Source organism: Rhododendron vialii, chromosome 2a, assembly GCF_030253575.1.
Source record: "Rhododendron vialii isolate Sample 1 chromosome 2a, ASM3025357v1".
Classification (NCBI taxonomy): Eukaryota; Viridiplantae; Streptophyta; class Magnoliopsida; order Ericales; family Ericaceae; genus Rhododendron; species Rhododendron vialii.
In genome coordinates, this window is record NC_080558.1 from 10,064,718 (window position 1) to 10,081,874 (window position 17,157).

Consider the following 17,157-nt stretch of genomic DNA (forward strand, 5'->3'; position numbering starts at 1 on the left):
CCCCACCTCTTCCCTCTCCACCACCCCTTCCCCGTTCACCCGCCATTACCCCATTCCTCCACACCTCCTCCACCATCTTGGCATTTGTCGTCTGGTCGGAAAACTATGGACACCCCACCACCGGCCTGCCCGCCACTGAACTCTCCAGCACCGAGATCCACCCGCAGTGCGTCAAAAAACAACCAACTGGCCCGTTCCTCAGCCCCTCCAGTTGCGAACACCACGGCATGATCAAACCGTCATTTTCATTTAGCTCTGCTTCAGTAAAGGTGGGAATAAGACAGGTCTTTTTTGAGATGGATCCAAGTAGAAATGTGTGACATATAACCCATTCGTCCCTGCAGGTGTTTTTTATTTTTATTCAATCTTGGTTGGATTTTCCTTTTCTCTTCCTCAACTTGATATACCGGCCTTTTGTTAAGTTTTCCTTAATAAATGCATTACCAATAAAAAAAAAAACATACAACGCATTTGTCATCTCTGGTTTTAGTATATGATCTAATGCAGATCTGTAAATGGGTCGGATCCGATCCGGATCCAACAGATCCGAATCCGATCCGGATCCAACAGATCGGAATTCGATCCGGATCCGATAAGACCCAAATCGATCCGATCCGGATCCGATAAGATTCGAATCCGATAATAGTAATCCGGATCCGATCCGAATCCTATCTGAAAATTTTTTTTACTTCAAAAATTTTAGCAAAAAAAAAAAATTTTTCCGAAAAAAAATTAAAAAAAATTAAAATAAAAATACAACTTCTTAAACATTTTTTTTTTCAAAATTAAAAATTTATTGTTTTTTTAAAAAAATTTTAAAATATTAAAAAAATAAAGTTCGGATTCGGATTGATAACGGATTTAATCCGATCCGATCCGTATTTGAATTACCGGATTCGGATTATCGGATTTCGGATTGACATTATAGGATTCGGATCCAGATCCGGATCGGATCTGGTCCATTGACAGGCCGAATCTAATGTGGTTTGATCCTCGCTAGAGAAGCTGTTTGCTTTTGTTTTCTCGTACTTTATTTTTGTTATTTAATTTTTCTCTTTACACTTCTCTTTCCTCTTTCTTACATGAGTTTGACTTACCAAGACAAGAAAACAGAAAGTCACCAAATTAATGTACGAGAGACACTTCAAGTAATTTCTACCAAATTACACTCATCAGTCAAATTTTGATACTGTCAAGTTCTACAAGGTGAATTATCTGGTGACTGTTGAAAGTGGAAGCACACGAACTCGCTTACTAAACAAACTCTTATATATTGATTTACAACAAAACACAAATACATAGCTTATGGGGGATGGGAGAACTCCCATCTCGGGGTTGCTCCCACGTCCACAGTACTCTCTCTTTTGCTACTCTCTATATCTATCCATTGCCAAAGCATATATATATAGTAAAAGTTTCAAATGAGGACCTCTTAAAATGTGAACTCTTCTTTTCTGATTGAATTTCGATAATATCCGAGCCGCTCAATGTGTTCAGAACGTAATTTTAAGAATACCCACGAGAAATATCCAATTATAGGCGTAGAATATCACTATTCCAAGTTCATGCTTTGGAGACATTTTCTTCCCAGCCTTTAATTCCACACATGTAAACAAAGTCAATCTTGGCTGCTCACTTGTCTTCAAAAGCTGATGGGATATATCCACATTTTTCTTTAATCCAATTCCAAGTTTCTGCCATCCTCCACTATCTTTTTTCCTTAGCTAGGAATCAAGCTTACCATATTTCAACAATTTACATGTGGTATTGGACTGTACATCAAGGCATATAGTACACATTTTTTAAAATTTTCCGACACTAAGATAATTAATTAATTGTTTCCCATTTCTGAAAAATATGTTCCTAGCTCATTTTTATTTCGAAATATGAACTTTAATTCTCTCGCATGCTTCTTAAAATTGCATTTTGATCATACAATATCTTGTGTAATTGTGTGATCAACAAAATAACTTTTCTCTACGTAATAGGTTATTGCTTAACTGGGATAGACAAAATAATGCACAATTCATAAATACTCGTACTCATCTAGTGAAATGGGATACAACCTTGAAACTCATAACCGGAAAAAAAATTAAAAGTTAAATTATTGACAACTTAAAGAAACAAGAAGACAATAGTACTTCGATCTAATTGTCTCCTCCAACCTCCCCAACAAAAGCTTTGAGATTCTCATCGGAAGATCCACCTTCCTTCCCAGCTTCTCTCGCCAAATCCTTCCATTTCTTAGCATTTCTCCTCATTTCTTCCTCTCTCTCCTCACCCCTCATGACCATCTCTATACACCTCTTAACCTCATCACTCCTAACTATACCTTCTTCATCTGCCCTGACTCTCACACCAATCTTCCACACATCTGCCATCATCTTTGCATTCGTCGTTTGATCCGACAAGTGAGGAAACGCCACGACTGGAATCCCAGAAGACAAGCTCTCCAACGTAGAGCTCCACCCACAGTGCGTCACGAAACATCCCAAGGAAGGGTGTGACAGGATTTCCAATTGGGAACACCAAGGCACTATCTTCCCTTGTTGTTCTAGCTCTTCCATGCAACTTAGCCTATCTTCTTGGTTTTCTTCTTCTCCGTTTTCCTGAGCTCTTATCACCCATAAAAATGGCTGATGGGTTTCCAACAGACCGCGGGCAATCTCTTCCATTTGTGGTTTTGGAAGAATCACAAGGCTTCCAAACGACACGTAAACCACTGACGATTTGGGTTTCCCGTTTAGCCATTCGGTATAGTCGGTTGTTTTCTGAAAGAGGTCACATACCAATGAAGTGTCTAAGGGATCTTTTCTGCCCAAGAAAGCTGATGGAATTAAGGGTCCAATTGCAATACAGTTATACTTCTCTATGACGTTCAAGGTCTCGGGCTCTAATGCATCGAATGTGTTAACAAGGATTTGAGCCTTTGAATCATTTAGATCCTCTATCAGCTCTTCGAATAATGCCAATGCGAGATGGTAGGCGCTGTTAGAGGTTGAAGGAAATAACAAAGAGGGGAGGTCACAAGCATGGAGCAGTGGCAACCCAGGTAATTCTATAGACCATGAAGGGTCTTTGTAATTTTCCATTATGACATCCTTATAACCATTGAAATAATAATGGTAGATATCCAATACCATAGCTGGTTGAATCCATAGAACGGACGAGCAGACTTGACAATCACGTGCCACCTTTGCTGCCCAAGGGAGGAGGAAATTGTAGATCAAGCACGTGACTGGACAACCTTCTTCCCTGCTAGTCGCGATGATTTCTCTTAGCCTTCGGGAGCTGCTACTTCTAGTTTCAGAATAGAAGTGATTACTATCGGATCCGGGTTTAAACCCCTCATCGTAGCCATCGGAATAGGTGGCGAACTTGAAGCCGTCAGGGGTTTGAAAGTCGTTTCTCGAAATTCGACGTTCAGCATGGACGCTGATAAGAAAGGTGACTTGCACATGCATCTGAATGAGACGCTTGGCGAGTTGAAGACAGGGGTTGAGGTGGCCTTGTGCGGGAAGAGTCACGATTATGAAGTGGGGCTTTGCCATCACTGACGGCGGCGCGTGGGGAGGTTTTGAGTGGAGTTTTCCTACTCGATCTAGCAGTATTGAAGGAAATGAAAGTGGGCACAGTTTGTCTTTGTGGGTAAAGGTTTGTATATGAGGACGAGGATTTTGGCACTATGACGTTTGAAGTGACGAATTGGAAGAACAATAATGCTACCGAGCATTATTGTTGGAAGAAACACTAGTCTTGTTTGGTCGTGACTGTCGTTGAGTTCCAGTGGGCATTTTCCAAGTATTTATGAAAATGACTCCTAATTTAGGAGAATAGTTTTTGCACGCCATGACTTGTTCTAAAATGACATGATTGTGTGGATAGACTTGTAGAAGAAATTTTTTTGACACTACACGTTTTGGTTTATTAATTGTATGAAAAAACTAATTAAACTACGAAAAAACTTCACCGAACAACTCTTTGTGCACATTCATGTCCACTTTTTGATAATATAGCGCGTGAGCAAGTTTATTCGTACACCAACTATTCTTGGTGACCAGCCAACCTCACAATCCGCTAGTGGAGGCTCAATTAAAATCGGAAGAAAGACCCATTTGAACTCATAACATGCATGTCATATTTGGGCCAATTTTTTTTTTTTTTTTAATGTTTTTAGATGGGCCGTGTAGGCTCAAGATGCATATTGTTAAGCCTGGTACAGAGGAGTCCTACAGCGTAACAATATTGTTTGGGAAAATGACGGCCAAGGACGTGTTTGATAATTAATACCTTCCAATGACATTTTCAGCATTAACAAATGTTCTCAAATGTTCTTAGTATGTCCTTGGCGGGTATTAATTATCAAAACACGTCCTGGGCCGTTATTTTCCCATATTGTTTGGTTCTCTCACATGCAATTAGCAGTTTTTTCAAACGAGAATAAATTTTATACATCGGCAGCGTAAGTATTTGTTTTTTCAAAATCAATTGCATTGCCTCACGTCGTCAAAACAGTATTCATGTCTCAATGTAATTGATTTGGAAGAAACAAATGTTTACACTGTTGATGCAAATAATTTAATCTCTTTTCAAACATATCTAGAACCCACTACATTATCGAATTCCAAAGCATATATGACGACCAGTATTGAGTACATTCATAGCACATTCTTGATACCAATTTTATTACGTTTTTCTACAGACATCCACCATAGATGAAGATGGTCATTTGCATTTCGCTAATTGATCGATGATAAAGTGTAACACTTCCACGAACATTAGTCTCACCCGATGCATATTGATTTCAAACGTCATATAAAATACATCTGTATCTGAACATAAATATCTCGATCAGTTTCTACAATCAAATTCGATACCCCTTGATTTTCTCTAGATTCACTCTAACCTTTCCAAAAACTGTTCCAAATTTTTGTGCGAAGAACCACCCTCCACAACACTACCCTTTCCCAGCCCTTTCCACTCCAAACTCCTCCTCCTAATCTCCTCCCCTCTCTCCCCTCCCCCCATCACCACCTCCAAACACCTCTCCACCTCCTCTCCCTCCACCACCCCTTCCCCGTTCACCACCGCCCTCACCCCGTTCCCCCACACCTCCTCCACCATCTTCGCATTCGTCATCTGATCTGACAACTGCGGACACCCCACCACCGGCACGCCCGTCACTAAACTCTCTAGCACCGAGTTCCACCCACAGTGCGTCAAGAAACACCCAACTGACCCGTTCCTCAGCACCTCCAGTTGCGAACACCACGGCACGATCAACCCATCATTTTCATTCAGCTCTGCTTCAATCAAATCCCTTGTTTCCCCCTCATACTCTGTTTTTCGAATGACCCACAAAAATGGCCGTTGACTTTTCACTAACCCGTGAAAAATCTCTTCAATTTGCTTCTTTTGCAACACTGCCATGCTACCAAACGATACGTAAACCACTGATTTCTCTGGTTTTGAATCCAACCACTGGGTACAATCAGTGCCCAGCTCAAACAGATTGATCTGACCAGGGTTATGATCGGATGGAACTAACGGTCCAATGGGGATCACGGTCATGTGATCAACGGCTCTGATCGAGTCTTGTTCTAGTTCATCGAACGTGTTTACGAGGATTAATGGGTTGGGGTCTGTTTCTAGGGTTTGAATGTGTTCTTGGAAAGTGGGGACCACAGAAGCGAACGGACTGTCTGGTAAGAGGAAGGAAGGTACTTCATTGGGTGAAAACAGTGGCAATCCAGGTAATTTGATGGACATTTGAGGGGTGGTTTTGTCAGGGTAGAGGCCGTCATGGGTGTTGAAGTACCTGTGGTATATGGCAAACGTGGTTGCGGACTGGATCGAGAGAAAAGCGGAGGGGAGGTGGAACTCACGCGCCACCGCGGCGGCCCAGGGTAAGAGGACGGCGTAGATGAGGAAGGTCACGGGGCGGCCTTCGGCGGAGAGGGAGGCGAGGAGTTGGGCGAGGGTTTGGGACCCCGCGCGCTTGGATTCGGACATAACGACGGCCAGGTCTGCGGTGGGGTCGGGCCCGTCGTCGTAGCCGTTGGAGAAGGTGGCGTAGGAGAGCTTGTCGATGGCGGGGAGGGCGGTGGTGCGGCGGAGGAAGTGGACGGTGGTGGCTAGGGTGACGTGTCCGGCGGCGCGTGTGAGTTTCTTGGCTAGTTCTAGAGTGGGGTTGAGGTGGCCTTGGCCGGGGTAGCAGAGGAGGAGGAAGTGGTGGTGGTTGCTCATGGTTTGCGGGTTTTGTTGTTTATGGGAGGTGGAAGATGGATGCTGAAAGATTTATAACAGGATTTTAGAAAGTAAATTTCACATTTTTTGTTAATGAGAAAAACTTATTTACTTAGTTTTCCGTAAATTTTTTTTACAAAGATAAATCTGAACCGTCGAAAATACATTTGGACGATTCAAATTCACTTCCGTTGAGCTTATTATCTTTTTTGTTATTTATATTCGGACATGGATGGGTTCAGAAACAATGAGAAACATTTTTGTATCCGTATTGGGATATCTATGTACAAATAATATCCATTCATTTTTTAGTGCATTTTTTTCTCTTTCGAGACAAGTTTACAGGTAGTAATTTTTTTAAATGAAAAAAAATAAAAAAGAAGAACAATGAAAAGAATGATGTGATAATAACATTCCAATTTTGGATGATCGAGAATTGATTTTGACGATTTCTACTTTAATGAATTTTCTTTTTATTTTTGTTAGTAAAAAAAAATATTTTCTTACAGATCCTGAAGTGAAGAATGTCGGAGCAAAAAAAAAAAAAAAAGTTTGTAATTTTATTTGAAGTAATGAAGTGCATTTGAATAAAAGTGAGTGTTATAATTAACTAGTAATTGCCCGTGCCTAAAGGCACGGCGCAACGCGTTTAAAACACAATTAAAAGGAATTAACCTTTTTTACCGTTGACCTCCCCCGCCAAGAAAGCTGTCCTCTCTGAAAAGTCTTTTTTTCATATAAGGTTCAAGAGTTTATATTAAGGTAATTGTATTTAAGAAAAATATTAAAATTTACAACAACAAATGAATATAATTTCTTATTGCTCATGAACCAAATATAGAATGTAAATTGTATTTAAGAAAAATATTAAAGTTTACAACAACAAATGAATATAATTTCTTATTGCTTTGAACCAAATATAGAATGTAGAATCAAATGAGATTTCTGATCGAATTCCAGGCAACCAGCAATTAACCAAGTCAATTCCATTTGTTTGTTTGTTCGGCAAAAGATGAACAAACAAAAATAATATCAGAATAAAACGATCAAATAGATAGCATATGAAAATCCTCATTATTTTCTTTTTGGTGGGAGGTTCTAGCTAGAACATTCAAAGTACTTTTTTGTAGATTCACTCCAATCCCCATTCTTTGATGCTAGTAATAGCCTGCGCCTAAAGCACAATGCAACACATGCCATCCAAACCCGGCTTACACTTATCCTTCCTTACCATTGGTCTCTCCAACCAAAAAACTGCAGTTCTATCCAAATTTGTTTTTCAAAAAATATCACATTTACCAATTTCAAAGACAACTCCCAATGGAATGTCTACTGAAACATATAGGAGTAAAAAAGAGAATTAAATGAGGTAATGAAGAGAGCGATTGTTGTCTGACATAAGAAAAGTGAACACCAATCTTCTTTATAAAACATTAGTCCTTCTATGGAGAAAAAATAGTGACTGGGATATAAATAGAACTCCGTATACATATAAGCTCATCGTTGTCTGAAGTTGGTGAATTCCTAGGCCTCGTAGATAGGCTCTCAATTGAAGTGCTAGCGACAAAATTGTTGGCCACCCTTGCTGACTATGAATTCTGTAATATGTAACGAAAATAAAGAACACACCCTCTTTCTGTCATGCTTTCTTCAAGATTAATCCTTTGAACGTGAGCAATTGGAAAATTGAATAATATCATTCCCTTAATACTACTACTTTCTAGAGGGGTTGCTCAATGCTATGACTTTAAGAACCTAAAGAATATTACAATCATGAGAATTTCTATCTCTCACAAATTCATGCGAAGTGTGAACTATGTATAGAAAAACATAGTTGTGCATTGGATCACTCATGAAGCTATCAAAAGAAAGCTAGAAAATTTGCATGATGCTACCAAAGGAAAGCTAGAAAATACCCATGATTTGCCAAAACGCTCACAATTTCCTAGCAATCTTTGGCCCAATTGTACAATGCTTTGTTTTTCTTTCTTGTTTTCAACGTGCATGTTGGTCCAATGTCACTTTTGATAACATATTACCAGCTTGGGCCTAAAGTAGGAAAATGAAAAAGCACACATTAAAATTGGAAAAAAATTTAAATTACAAACACATAATGCATTTAAAAAACTAAACTGTTTGCATGACGTTGTTTTAGATTAGACTCAAAAAAGACAGGTGTAGTTTAGAGATGCTTTCATAGTTTGTCATTCTGACTCCGGATAATTTTTAAAACTACCAAAAGAAAGGCAAATGATACCCTTGAATTTTGATTTTCATTCTCCACATGGATGACATTGTGATCCCGCTCATCACGGATTACTATTCCAATATTTTTTGTCTCGAAGAGGTTGAATCTCAATGTACAAAGTCAGTTGTTAATAAAATAATCAGAAGATGACATGTCTATTTGATTCTAAAGAAGTTTAGAGAAATGAAATAGTCATACCCATTCATTTTCATTTCCCATGGCATAAGTTGCCTTCTCTTTCCCTCTATTTGACATTTGTTTTGCCTGAACCGATTCTTATTTCCGTTCGTCCTATAAAAGTAAGGTATGGTGTATTGTCAAAATTTACAAAAGAAAATAGTGAATATATATGTATGGAACTGATGGACATCTTTTTTTTTTGTCAATAAATTGATGGACTTACCTCATTGCTACGGATGACATTGACGTTTTGCTCATCACATACACTTTTTTCCCTTTGTAGAGGAGGTCAATCCTGCATAGAATTAATAGAGAGACTTGAAAGAGGTCGAACCTTAACTTTTCTATAAAAACTATACAAAAATTCAAAAAATCATACCGGTGCATTTTCCTTTTCCTTGGCAGAAGTTCGTGTAAATTTTTTCTTCTTGGGCCATTGAGCCTTCTTTTTCACAATAGATGTAAGAGGCAGAAAAAAGAACAATATTTTCAAAATCACACCAATATAACACCACCATGTTAAGCTTTTACACATATCCAAATAGTATCTCAAAATAAACAGAATAAATTCAAACTACTTAAACAAAGTATCTCAAAACCCATTTAGAAACCCATGCCAACGGCAAATCGTTCAAAAGTCAATCGTACACGTGATCAGGAAATACTACAATCTCTAGTACAGTGGGATACTACACTAATGGTTATCATCGACGTCACCAACAAAACTGAACAAATGCCAATCGTACCTGTCCCGTGATCGGGTAAAAAAAAAATAGTTTACTCACAGCCTCAACCTAATGCTTTCTTATCTTCTTTTCTCTTCTTCACGCAAACAATAGTACCCGTGATCAGGTAAAAAAAAACTCATAATTATATAGTAGAAGTCAATTGAGGTTATCATAGGATCCAAAAAAGCAATTCCAGCCGTTGTGAACATTGGAGACACTTAAGATTGTGTAAGATTTATTTGAGTTATTGTCATCTTTTACTCAAAATTCGATTTGTTTAAATGTAATTTGGGAATAGATAGGTTAGGCCTTATGTACCTGGTTCCCATACTTCTTAGTAAAATGCTTTCACAACAATTGAATGGAGGAAAATCCTGCTTTGGAGTATGTAAAAATCCTGCTTTGAAAAAAAGGGCACACACCAACCTATCTGTTTTCATCGATATTCAAAATTGAAATGAGAACACGGACGCCTATTGTGCTTTAAATTAAAATAGAAAGCTTTGATATTCCAAGACATGGAAAAAAAAAAAAAAGAACCGGATAAAGAATTCACAGTGAGTAGAGAACAAAGAACTAATTTTCTAAACAACTAATTTTTCAATTCACAGCCGCCACAACCGTTTGTTCAAAAAAAAAGAGAACAAAGAGTCATACATGTGGAAAGAGAACTGAAGAGAGAGCGAGAGTCAGGGAGACAGGAAAGAGAACCGGAAAGAAAATGATTAGGGAGAGAGAGCGACATTCGTTCACCCAAAATTCGACTTAGCCAAAATTTTGTTCAAAATTGGCTATTTTGAACAAATTAATCATTACCAAAATTCGTTCACCCAAAGGCAAATAAATCTTTACCAAAATTCGTAGTCCATTCAAAGGCAAATAAATCATTACCAAAATTTGTTCACCCAATCAACGGCATTATTGCATGTGATTATATTATCTTACCCGATTTATAGCACATCATTGTATTTTCCAATAGCATGTCATTATATTCTCACCCAATCAACGCCAATCAATGGCAATTTCAGAAATCATTACCAAAAATCTTGTATAAATCAGTCTTTGTATGACCGTAATTATAGTTCATAATCTTCCCGTAATGAGCTACTCTAGTCCACCCAATCATTACCAAAAATTCGACTGAAACCATATTGAGCAACTCTCAACCATCGGATGAAATCAATCTGAGTCATCTAATGCCAATGGTTGAATGAAGGGAGATTTGTGCAGAGAAATATGTCCTAAATTCAACAGCCAAGATTTATGCAGGAAAAATGTGTGGGCCACCACACCGTCGTGAATTGTATTATAGAGTATTATAGATACTACTCCGTTTTAAGGAAACAACGTAATTATCAACTTTAAAAAACAAAAAATGTTTTCTTTTAGAATATGAATCAAAAAAGGTTTGTTTCGTTTTTGAATGTTAAAAAATCAACCTAAAAGGAAATTATTGAGTTGGATGTAGGAAAATTAAATAGGAAAACCTTCTTAAGGAAACAACGTAAAAGCAATTAATTGAAAGGATTTATCGGTCATAAGGTTAGGAGAGTTTATATTAGGAAGTACTCTCTCGATCAAACGGCTACAACTAATATGAAATATTGATCGGACGGTTGTAGAGGGTGCTGGATTTATATGTATAGACAAAAACCACTCTGTTTTATAATATAGATTTCCACGTTATTTACCTAATCTAGATTTTAGGAATAAAAAAAAAAAAAAAAACCTTATCCATAACACGTGGCCGTCACCTTTGACTTTCGGTGCCACTATTGGGTTTCACATTTCTTTGATTAAAAATCTCTGCTATTAGTGACTCGTCAGCTGTGCGTGGTAGATAGACTATAATGGCAGAAAACAGTAAAATAGATTGCGTAGATGGCATTATTATCAGTAGGAACAGCTTTGTAATTTACGGGGCCTAAAGCCTAAAGCGAAGTTTGAATATTTAAAAATAGTTAAGGAGGAAAAAGTCTTTATACCAAAGCATTTTAAGCATTTGAGAGATATAAAACCAAAATCATTAACATTACAATATATATCTTAAAAACTACCGTTTCAAACATTACTCGTCTCGCACTTTTAGCTACATTGTATTAATTAAACACGCATAATCTAGCTTTACTACCATAGACAACAAACAATTTAGGCGCAATTCCACTAAGGTTTTTATTTTTTAATTACTTATTTTTAATTTTTTTTTTCTCGGTAAAACGAAACTTTTATAAAACCTCGAAATCGGATACAACGAGGGCTCGAACATGGAGAAACACACATGCTCGAACAAAACAAGAAAAAAAAAGGACCAAAAACAAAAAGCCCTCCAATAGAAAATTGGATGGCAAAGCACCTTACCACCCAAACCAACTTACAGCTTCAACACCCTAACTCCATCCAGAAAAATCCTAAAATCCTCCACCGAATATGATAAGTGCCAAAATATACATATTTTGGCCCTCCAATCTATATTTATTAGTCCTTTATTTATGTTAACTAATTTTTATTCTGTGTTTTAATGTTTATAGATTGCTCGAGCTCGGTTTCCAATAATTTGGGTAAAAAGAAGATTTTATAGAAGTTTTGGATCAAGATGCAAAGTTCTTCGAAGTTGAATGACTAATGTTTTATTATGTAAAGTCCAAGGGCTACTATGTAATTATTCCCTTCAATCCCTATAAAACCAACTTTGTTACCCTACTGATGAGTTCGGCCAGTCCTGGGAAAAAAGAGAAAAAGCTGCGCACAAGGGGCTGCGTGGAAAAGAAGAAAAAAGGCTGCTGCTACCGTTCTTTGTTCTACATATTGCTTACAGTATTTTTCCTTTCAAGTTTTTATGTTTTGTTCAATTACTCGCAATTCAGTAACTAGTTTTAAATTCCGTTCTTTATAAAAGTTGTTCGTTGATTCATGTTTAATTTAGAACTTTTATTTATTTACTATCTCGCGTAATAAAAACATGTTTCAAACTAGGGTTTCTTTTGTTTATTGTTTAATGATGAGTGAGTAGTTATCTAGGTAGGGTCGCGAGGTGATTAGCACGCCGTGATCAGTTCGGATACTGCTCCTGTTTTTAAACAATGTAAAAATGATTTAAGATTGAAAAAATACTTCCCGCGGACGAATCTGGGCATTGTCGGAGCCCATGTGAACGGGGGAATGGGGGTCCAAAACCCATTCTCCGCTGCGCATGGGTAAACGGCAACCATAGAGTCTCGCATCTTGCGGGGTATCTTTTTCAGTCTCAGATCGAACGTTTATAAGAACACCGAATGGAGCAGGTTAATCCGGACTGGTTACGAGTGCTATTAATCCTACGACCGTACCTTTTTTTTAATTATTTGAAAAGTACAATCAATTTCTAGGTTTTAATTTAATCTCAATCAAAACGAAAAGGGGTGGCTACCTAAGAGCCCATTTAAATTATAACAACCCGAATTTTTAGTCAGCACACATCACCGTCTCTGTGGATTCGATTCCGGACTTACCGGATATTGTGCTACGTCGGTCTCCTCCTTACGCTTGGGGTAATCCATTAATTTAGGACTAGGAAATCGATCAAGCATTTTTGGCGCCGTTGCCGGGGACGGTTACGTGTGTTAAGAATTCGGGTAGTTATTTTTTATTTGTTTTCTTTTTAGTTCTTTATTTATTTTTTTTAAATTGTTGAAAAAAAAAATGGCCGATTTTGCAAAGTGCTATGGAGGTTATACAAAACAATTTGATTGTTCAGTATACTTCCTATATTTTATGGTTTGGCCTCAGAAAATCCTTTTTCGCATATTGGTAACCTTGAGAAAGCTTTTGCTAGCGATGAAGTGGCTCTTTTACATGTATTCCCAAAATCTTTGCGTGGTCGTGCTCAAAGTTGGTTTATTTTTTTGAGTTCAAGATTGACATGGAGTGAGATTGTCATACAGTTTTTCAAAACTTTCAATCCCTCGTATGAGACTCATATGCTTTTACAAGAACTATCAGATTTCTCTCAACATGATGATGAGTCTTTGTCACAGTGTTGGGAGCGATTTAAATTTGTCGTATTCTCTTGGTCGAGTTTTAATTGTGAGATTGGCAGTCTTCTGGCTACCTTTTGCCATGCTTTAAATCCTAAGATATGCGAGGTGAATTTTAGGTCCACTGATGAATTTCTGGATAAAAACGCTGAAGATGCTTGGGATTTCTTAGATGAATTAACCCAAAAGCTCCAATTTTGTGAGTTGACCGAAAGTTCTGAGGATACCAATTTTGATGCTAGAGAAAAAGAGGAAATAGAGCCGCTTCATGAGGATATTAATTCTGATGCGAGAGAAAGAGAGGAAATAGAGTCCTTTGTCATTAGTGAAGGCTATATGCCTTTTGAGGAGTCATTGCCAATAGTTACTCTGAATAATCAAGTGCTCCCAGCTCTAGATTGTGCCATCCCTTCTATTGAGTCTCCACTTTCACAAGAGTTTTTAAATGTGAATCATAATGATTTTCTTGGTATTGATGAATTTAATTTAGTTTATCATCCATATTTTGTGGACTTTGTCAATACTTTGAAAATTGATCTAGTTTGGGCTAAGCATTTGGTTGAATTTAAGTGTCTAAAACGAATTCGGCAAATGTGCTACTCAAAATATCTTATCTTGTGGCATGGCCGAGTTCAATTCTTGATAAAAGGTGTAGAATGGAGTACTATGTTCATTGTCTTAGCTCTTGTTGGCATGATAAATGTTCGGAACCCACGTTTGGCTACACGTGCATAATTTTTATTTTTATTTTTGATGGTTTGGTATAGCCACCCGTTTCTCGCTTGAGAAATAGGGAGAAAAGTAGTACCCGTGTCTTTCGCGTGAAGAAAGTGGATGATTTTTTGTATTTTATTTTTCTTTCTTACCTTGTTTATTTTTTTAGTTATTTTTCTTGTTGTCTTGGAGGCTAATATTTTGCAGATTGTTCAATTCAAGTTGGAGGGTCTCCCTCTCTCTATCATTTATTCTGCTTAGCCCCTCCTTTTCGAGGTGATATCTCTCCTCTCTTATACGTTTATGTCCTATATTTTTATTCTTTTGCTTTCAATGTGGACATTGAATAGTTCAAGTTGAGGGGAATGATCACTTTGTTATTTATTTTGTTAAAAAAAATGAAAAATTGAAAAAATAGTGGGTTTTTTTTTGCATGAGACTTGAAAGCTGTTGAGATTGGCTTGCGATTGATTGAGATATGATAGTCAGTCTTGTAATATTGTGGTGGCATTGTAGTTCTTTTTGCTAGCTTGTCGCAAAAAATCTGTCATGGCATTTATTTTTAGCACATTTGCACTTCACGTCTGTTTGGGCTTTGGTTGCTTGTAAGCTGTGACTTAATTATTCTTGATGGCTAGTTTAGTGAAGACTTATGCCCCATGTGAGTTTAGAGCCCTATCTTTTCTTGGAGTGGTGTCAAATAAACTCTTGTTTGTCACGAAAAAAAGTAAATTCGTTGTTGATCTCATTATTTTTGTCGTCAAGTGTTGAAAATGTTTTGAATTGCCTACTTATCTCTTGGATTTGGAAAGTTGCATGGTTGTGTTGCCCATTGGAGAGGATTATAGGCCATCTTTGCTATTTAGAGCCGGTTCGTTTCTTCATTCACACATTTATCACTTATGAACCAATTTGAGCCTCATACATACAACCTTTTTTTTGTTGAGCTCCACCATCTATATTGTGTGTTGAGAATGGTTAGTTAATGATGTGAATGTGAATTTTTGAGAAGGGGATGAGTAGAGTTGTGAATTGAGTTTTGATTGTCCGGTGATCTTTTCCATTCAAAAAGAAAAAAGAAAAAAAAAAAGAGAATAAAGGGAAGACACCATATTATTGTGGAAAAATACACTTGTTCCTAATGTGGGATTGTATTAAAGGTAGCAGAGAGAGATATGGCGGAGTTGAAAAAAGAAAAAAAATTAAAGAAAAGGGGCACGCATTGTTTTATTTGCCCTATGTGAGTTGCATGTGGCCATTCTCGGACACTTGAATTTTTACCTAACCTTGAAATACTTTCCCTTACCTAATGTTATAACCGAAATGAAAGCCCTATTTTATCGTTGGGGCAATGAGTTGTGAATTGGTGGATAAAGAGAGTTTTCAATACTTGGCATTCCGTTCATGAGATCGTGTATCCACTTTGTAGAGCTTTCTTTTTGTGTCAACTTGTGCAGAGTATTTTGCTTTCAGTTACATAATTTCCGCCTGCACATATTGAGTAATATGCACCTTGTTTTGAGTGATTTCATTTGTTGAGTGCATGACACGGTGAGATTTGAAGCCGAGACTCGGCCCGGAGAGAACTTTTGGTTATTTTTCACTTGTGACCGAAGCCCTTGTTTACACACGCTGAGTATAGGTGCCATGACTTATGTTTCTGACTTGATAGTATTTAGAACTGCTTATGCCCGTTATCTCTTTGCGATAGCTTCATGTTTTTTGTTTGGGTATCATTGAGCTGTCTTACGGTTTTCGAATTTCATGTGAAAGGATTCTTGGTGTTTTGTGGGTGATCACTGCTGAAAACCCTCACGAGACTTCACTCGTCCTATTGGGACCGCCTGGGGGTTTAAAAGAACTATTGGTTTTTAATTTGTTTTATTTAGTTGCTTTTTTTTTTCTTTGCTCGGGACTAGCAAAGTGTAAGTTGGGGGGTGTGATAAGTACCAAAATATACATATTTTGGCCCTTCAAACTACATTTGTTATTCATTTATTTTTGTTAATTAATATTTATTGTGTTCTTTTGTTGTTTGTAGGTGGTTCGAGCTCGTTGTTTGAGATTTTGGATTAAATCGGAAGATACAAGAAACTTGGGGTCTAAATGCAAAGTGTTTAAAAATGGATTATTAGTTTATTATTTTATGAAGTTCAAGGGTCTTTATGTGATTATACCTTTCAAACCCTATAAAACCTTATTACCCTACTGACTGTCACGGCAGCTTTTGAATAGAACAAAAAAAAGAAAACTACGTACCTGGAGCAGATCTCTTTCTCACGAACAAAGAGAGACGGGGGCTGCCGAGACGTTTCTTTTGTCCGCAAGAGTTTGCGTACTTTCTTGTTTTTGATACTTTGTTCAATTACTCGCAATTCGGAAATCAGTTTTAATTTTTGTTTTTTTTTTTTTATGAAAATCGTTCGTTTGTTTTTGTTTGGTTTGAATCTCCTGTTTATTTTCCGTATCGAATATTAGAAGCATGATTAATTCTAGAGTTTTATTCTTTTTATTTTTAATAATAAGTGAGTAGTCGTTCAGGTAGGGTCGCGGGGTGATTAGCACACCGTGACTAGTTCGGGCACTGCTTCTTTTATCAAACAATGAAAAAACGATTTTAGATTGGAAAATACTTCCCGCGGACGAACCCGGGCATTGTCGGAGCCCATGTGAACGGGAGAATGGGGGTCCAAAACTCATTCTCCGCTGCGCATGGGTATACGGCGACTATAGGGTCTCGCATCTTGCGGGGTATCTTTTTCGACCTAAAATTAAACGTTTTTAAGAACTTCAAACAGAACAGGTTAATCCGAACTAGTTACAAGTGCTATGAACCCTACGACCATACCTTCCTTTTAATTATTGAAAGAATACAATTAATTTGTTAGGTTTTAGTTAATCTCAATCAATCATCAAGGGGTGGCTACCTAAGAGCCCGTTTAAATTATAACAACCCGAGTTTTTAGTCAGCACACATCACCGTCTTTGTGGATTCGACTCCGATCTTACCGGATATTGTGCTACGTCG

The 17,157-nt window shown here is 37.5% G+C and overlaps 2 protein-coding genes across 2 annotated transcripts; both read right to left on the reverse strand.

The window, feature by feature from the left end:
- Positions 1-2,006: 2,006 nt before the first annotated feature.
- Positions 2,007-3,880, reverse strand: LOC131315738 (crocetin glucosyltransferase, chloroplastic-like). The gene is made up of 2 exons (XM_058344934.1): positions 3,642-3,880; positions 2,007-3,591 (listed from the first exon to the last, which is right to left on the reverse strand). Exons 1-2 carry the CDS (start codon positions 3,731-3,733, stop codon positions 2,148-2,150), a joined length of 1,536 nt encoding a protein of 511 aa, XP_058200917.1. The 5' UTR covers positions 3,734-3,880; the 3' UTR covers positions 2,007-2,147.
- Positions 3,881-4,564: 684 nt separating this feature from the next.
- On the reverse strand, positions 4,565-6,472 carry LOC131315739 (phloretin 4'-O-glucosyltransferase-like). The gene has a single exon (XM_058344935.1). The coding sequence runs from the start codon at positions 6,244-6,246 to the stop codon at positions 4,897-4,899; it is 1,350 nt and encodes a 449-aa protein (XP_058200918.1). The 5' UTR covers positions 6,247-6,472; the 3' UTR covers positions 4,565-4,896.
- Positions 6,473-17,157: the final 10,685 nt, after the last annotated feature.

Bases quoted from the DNA above. Each gene is read 5' to 3' on its own strand.
- LOC131315738 (XM_058344934.1), bottom strand. From the start codon at position 3,733: ATGCTCGGTAGCATTATTGTTCTTCCAATTCGTCACTTCAAACGTCAT. The intron at 3,592-3,641 runs GACAAACTGTGC...AGATCGAGTAGG, and splicing joins TACAAACCTTTACCCACAAA to AAAACTCCACTCAAAACCTC.
- LOC131315739 (XM_058344935.1), bottom strand. From the start codon at position 6,246: ATGAGCAACCACCACCACTTCCTCCTCCTCTGCTACCCCGGCCAAGGC.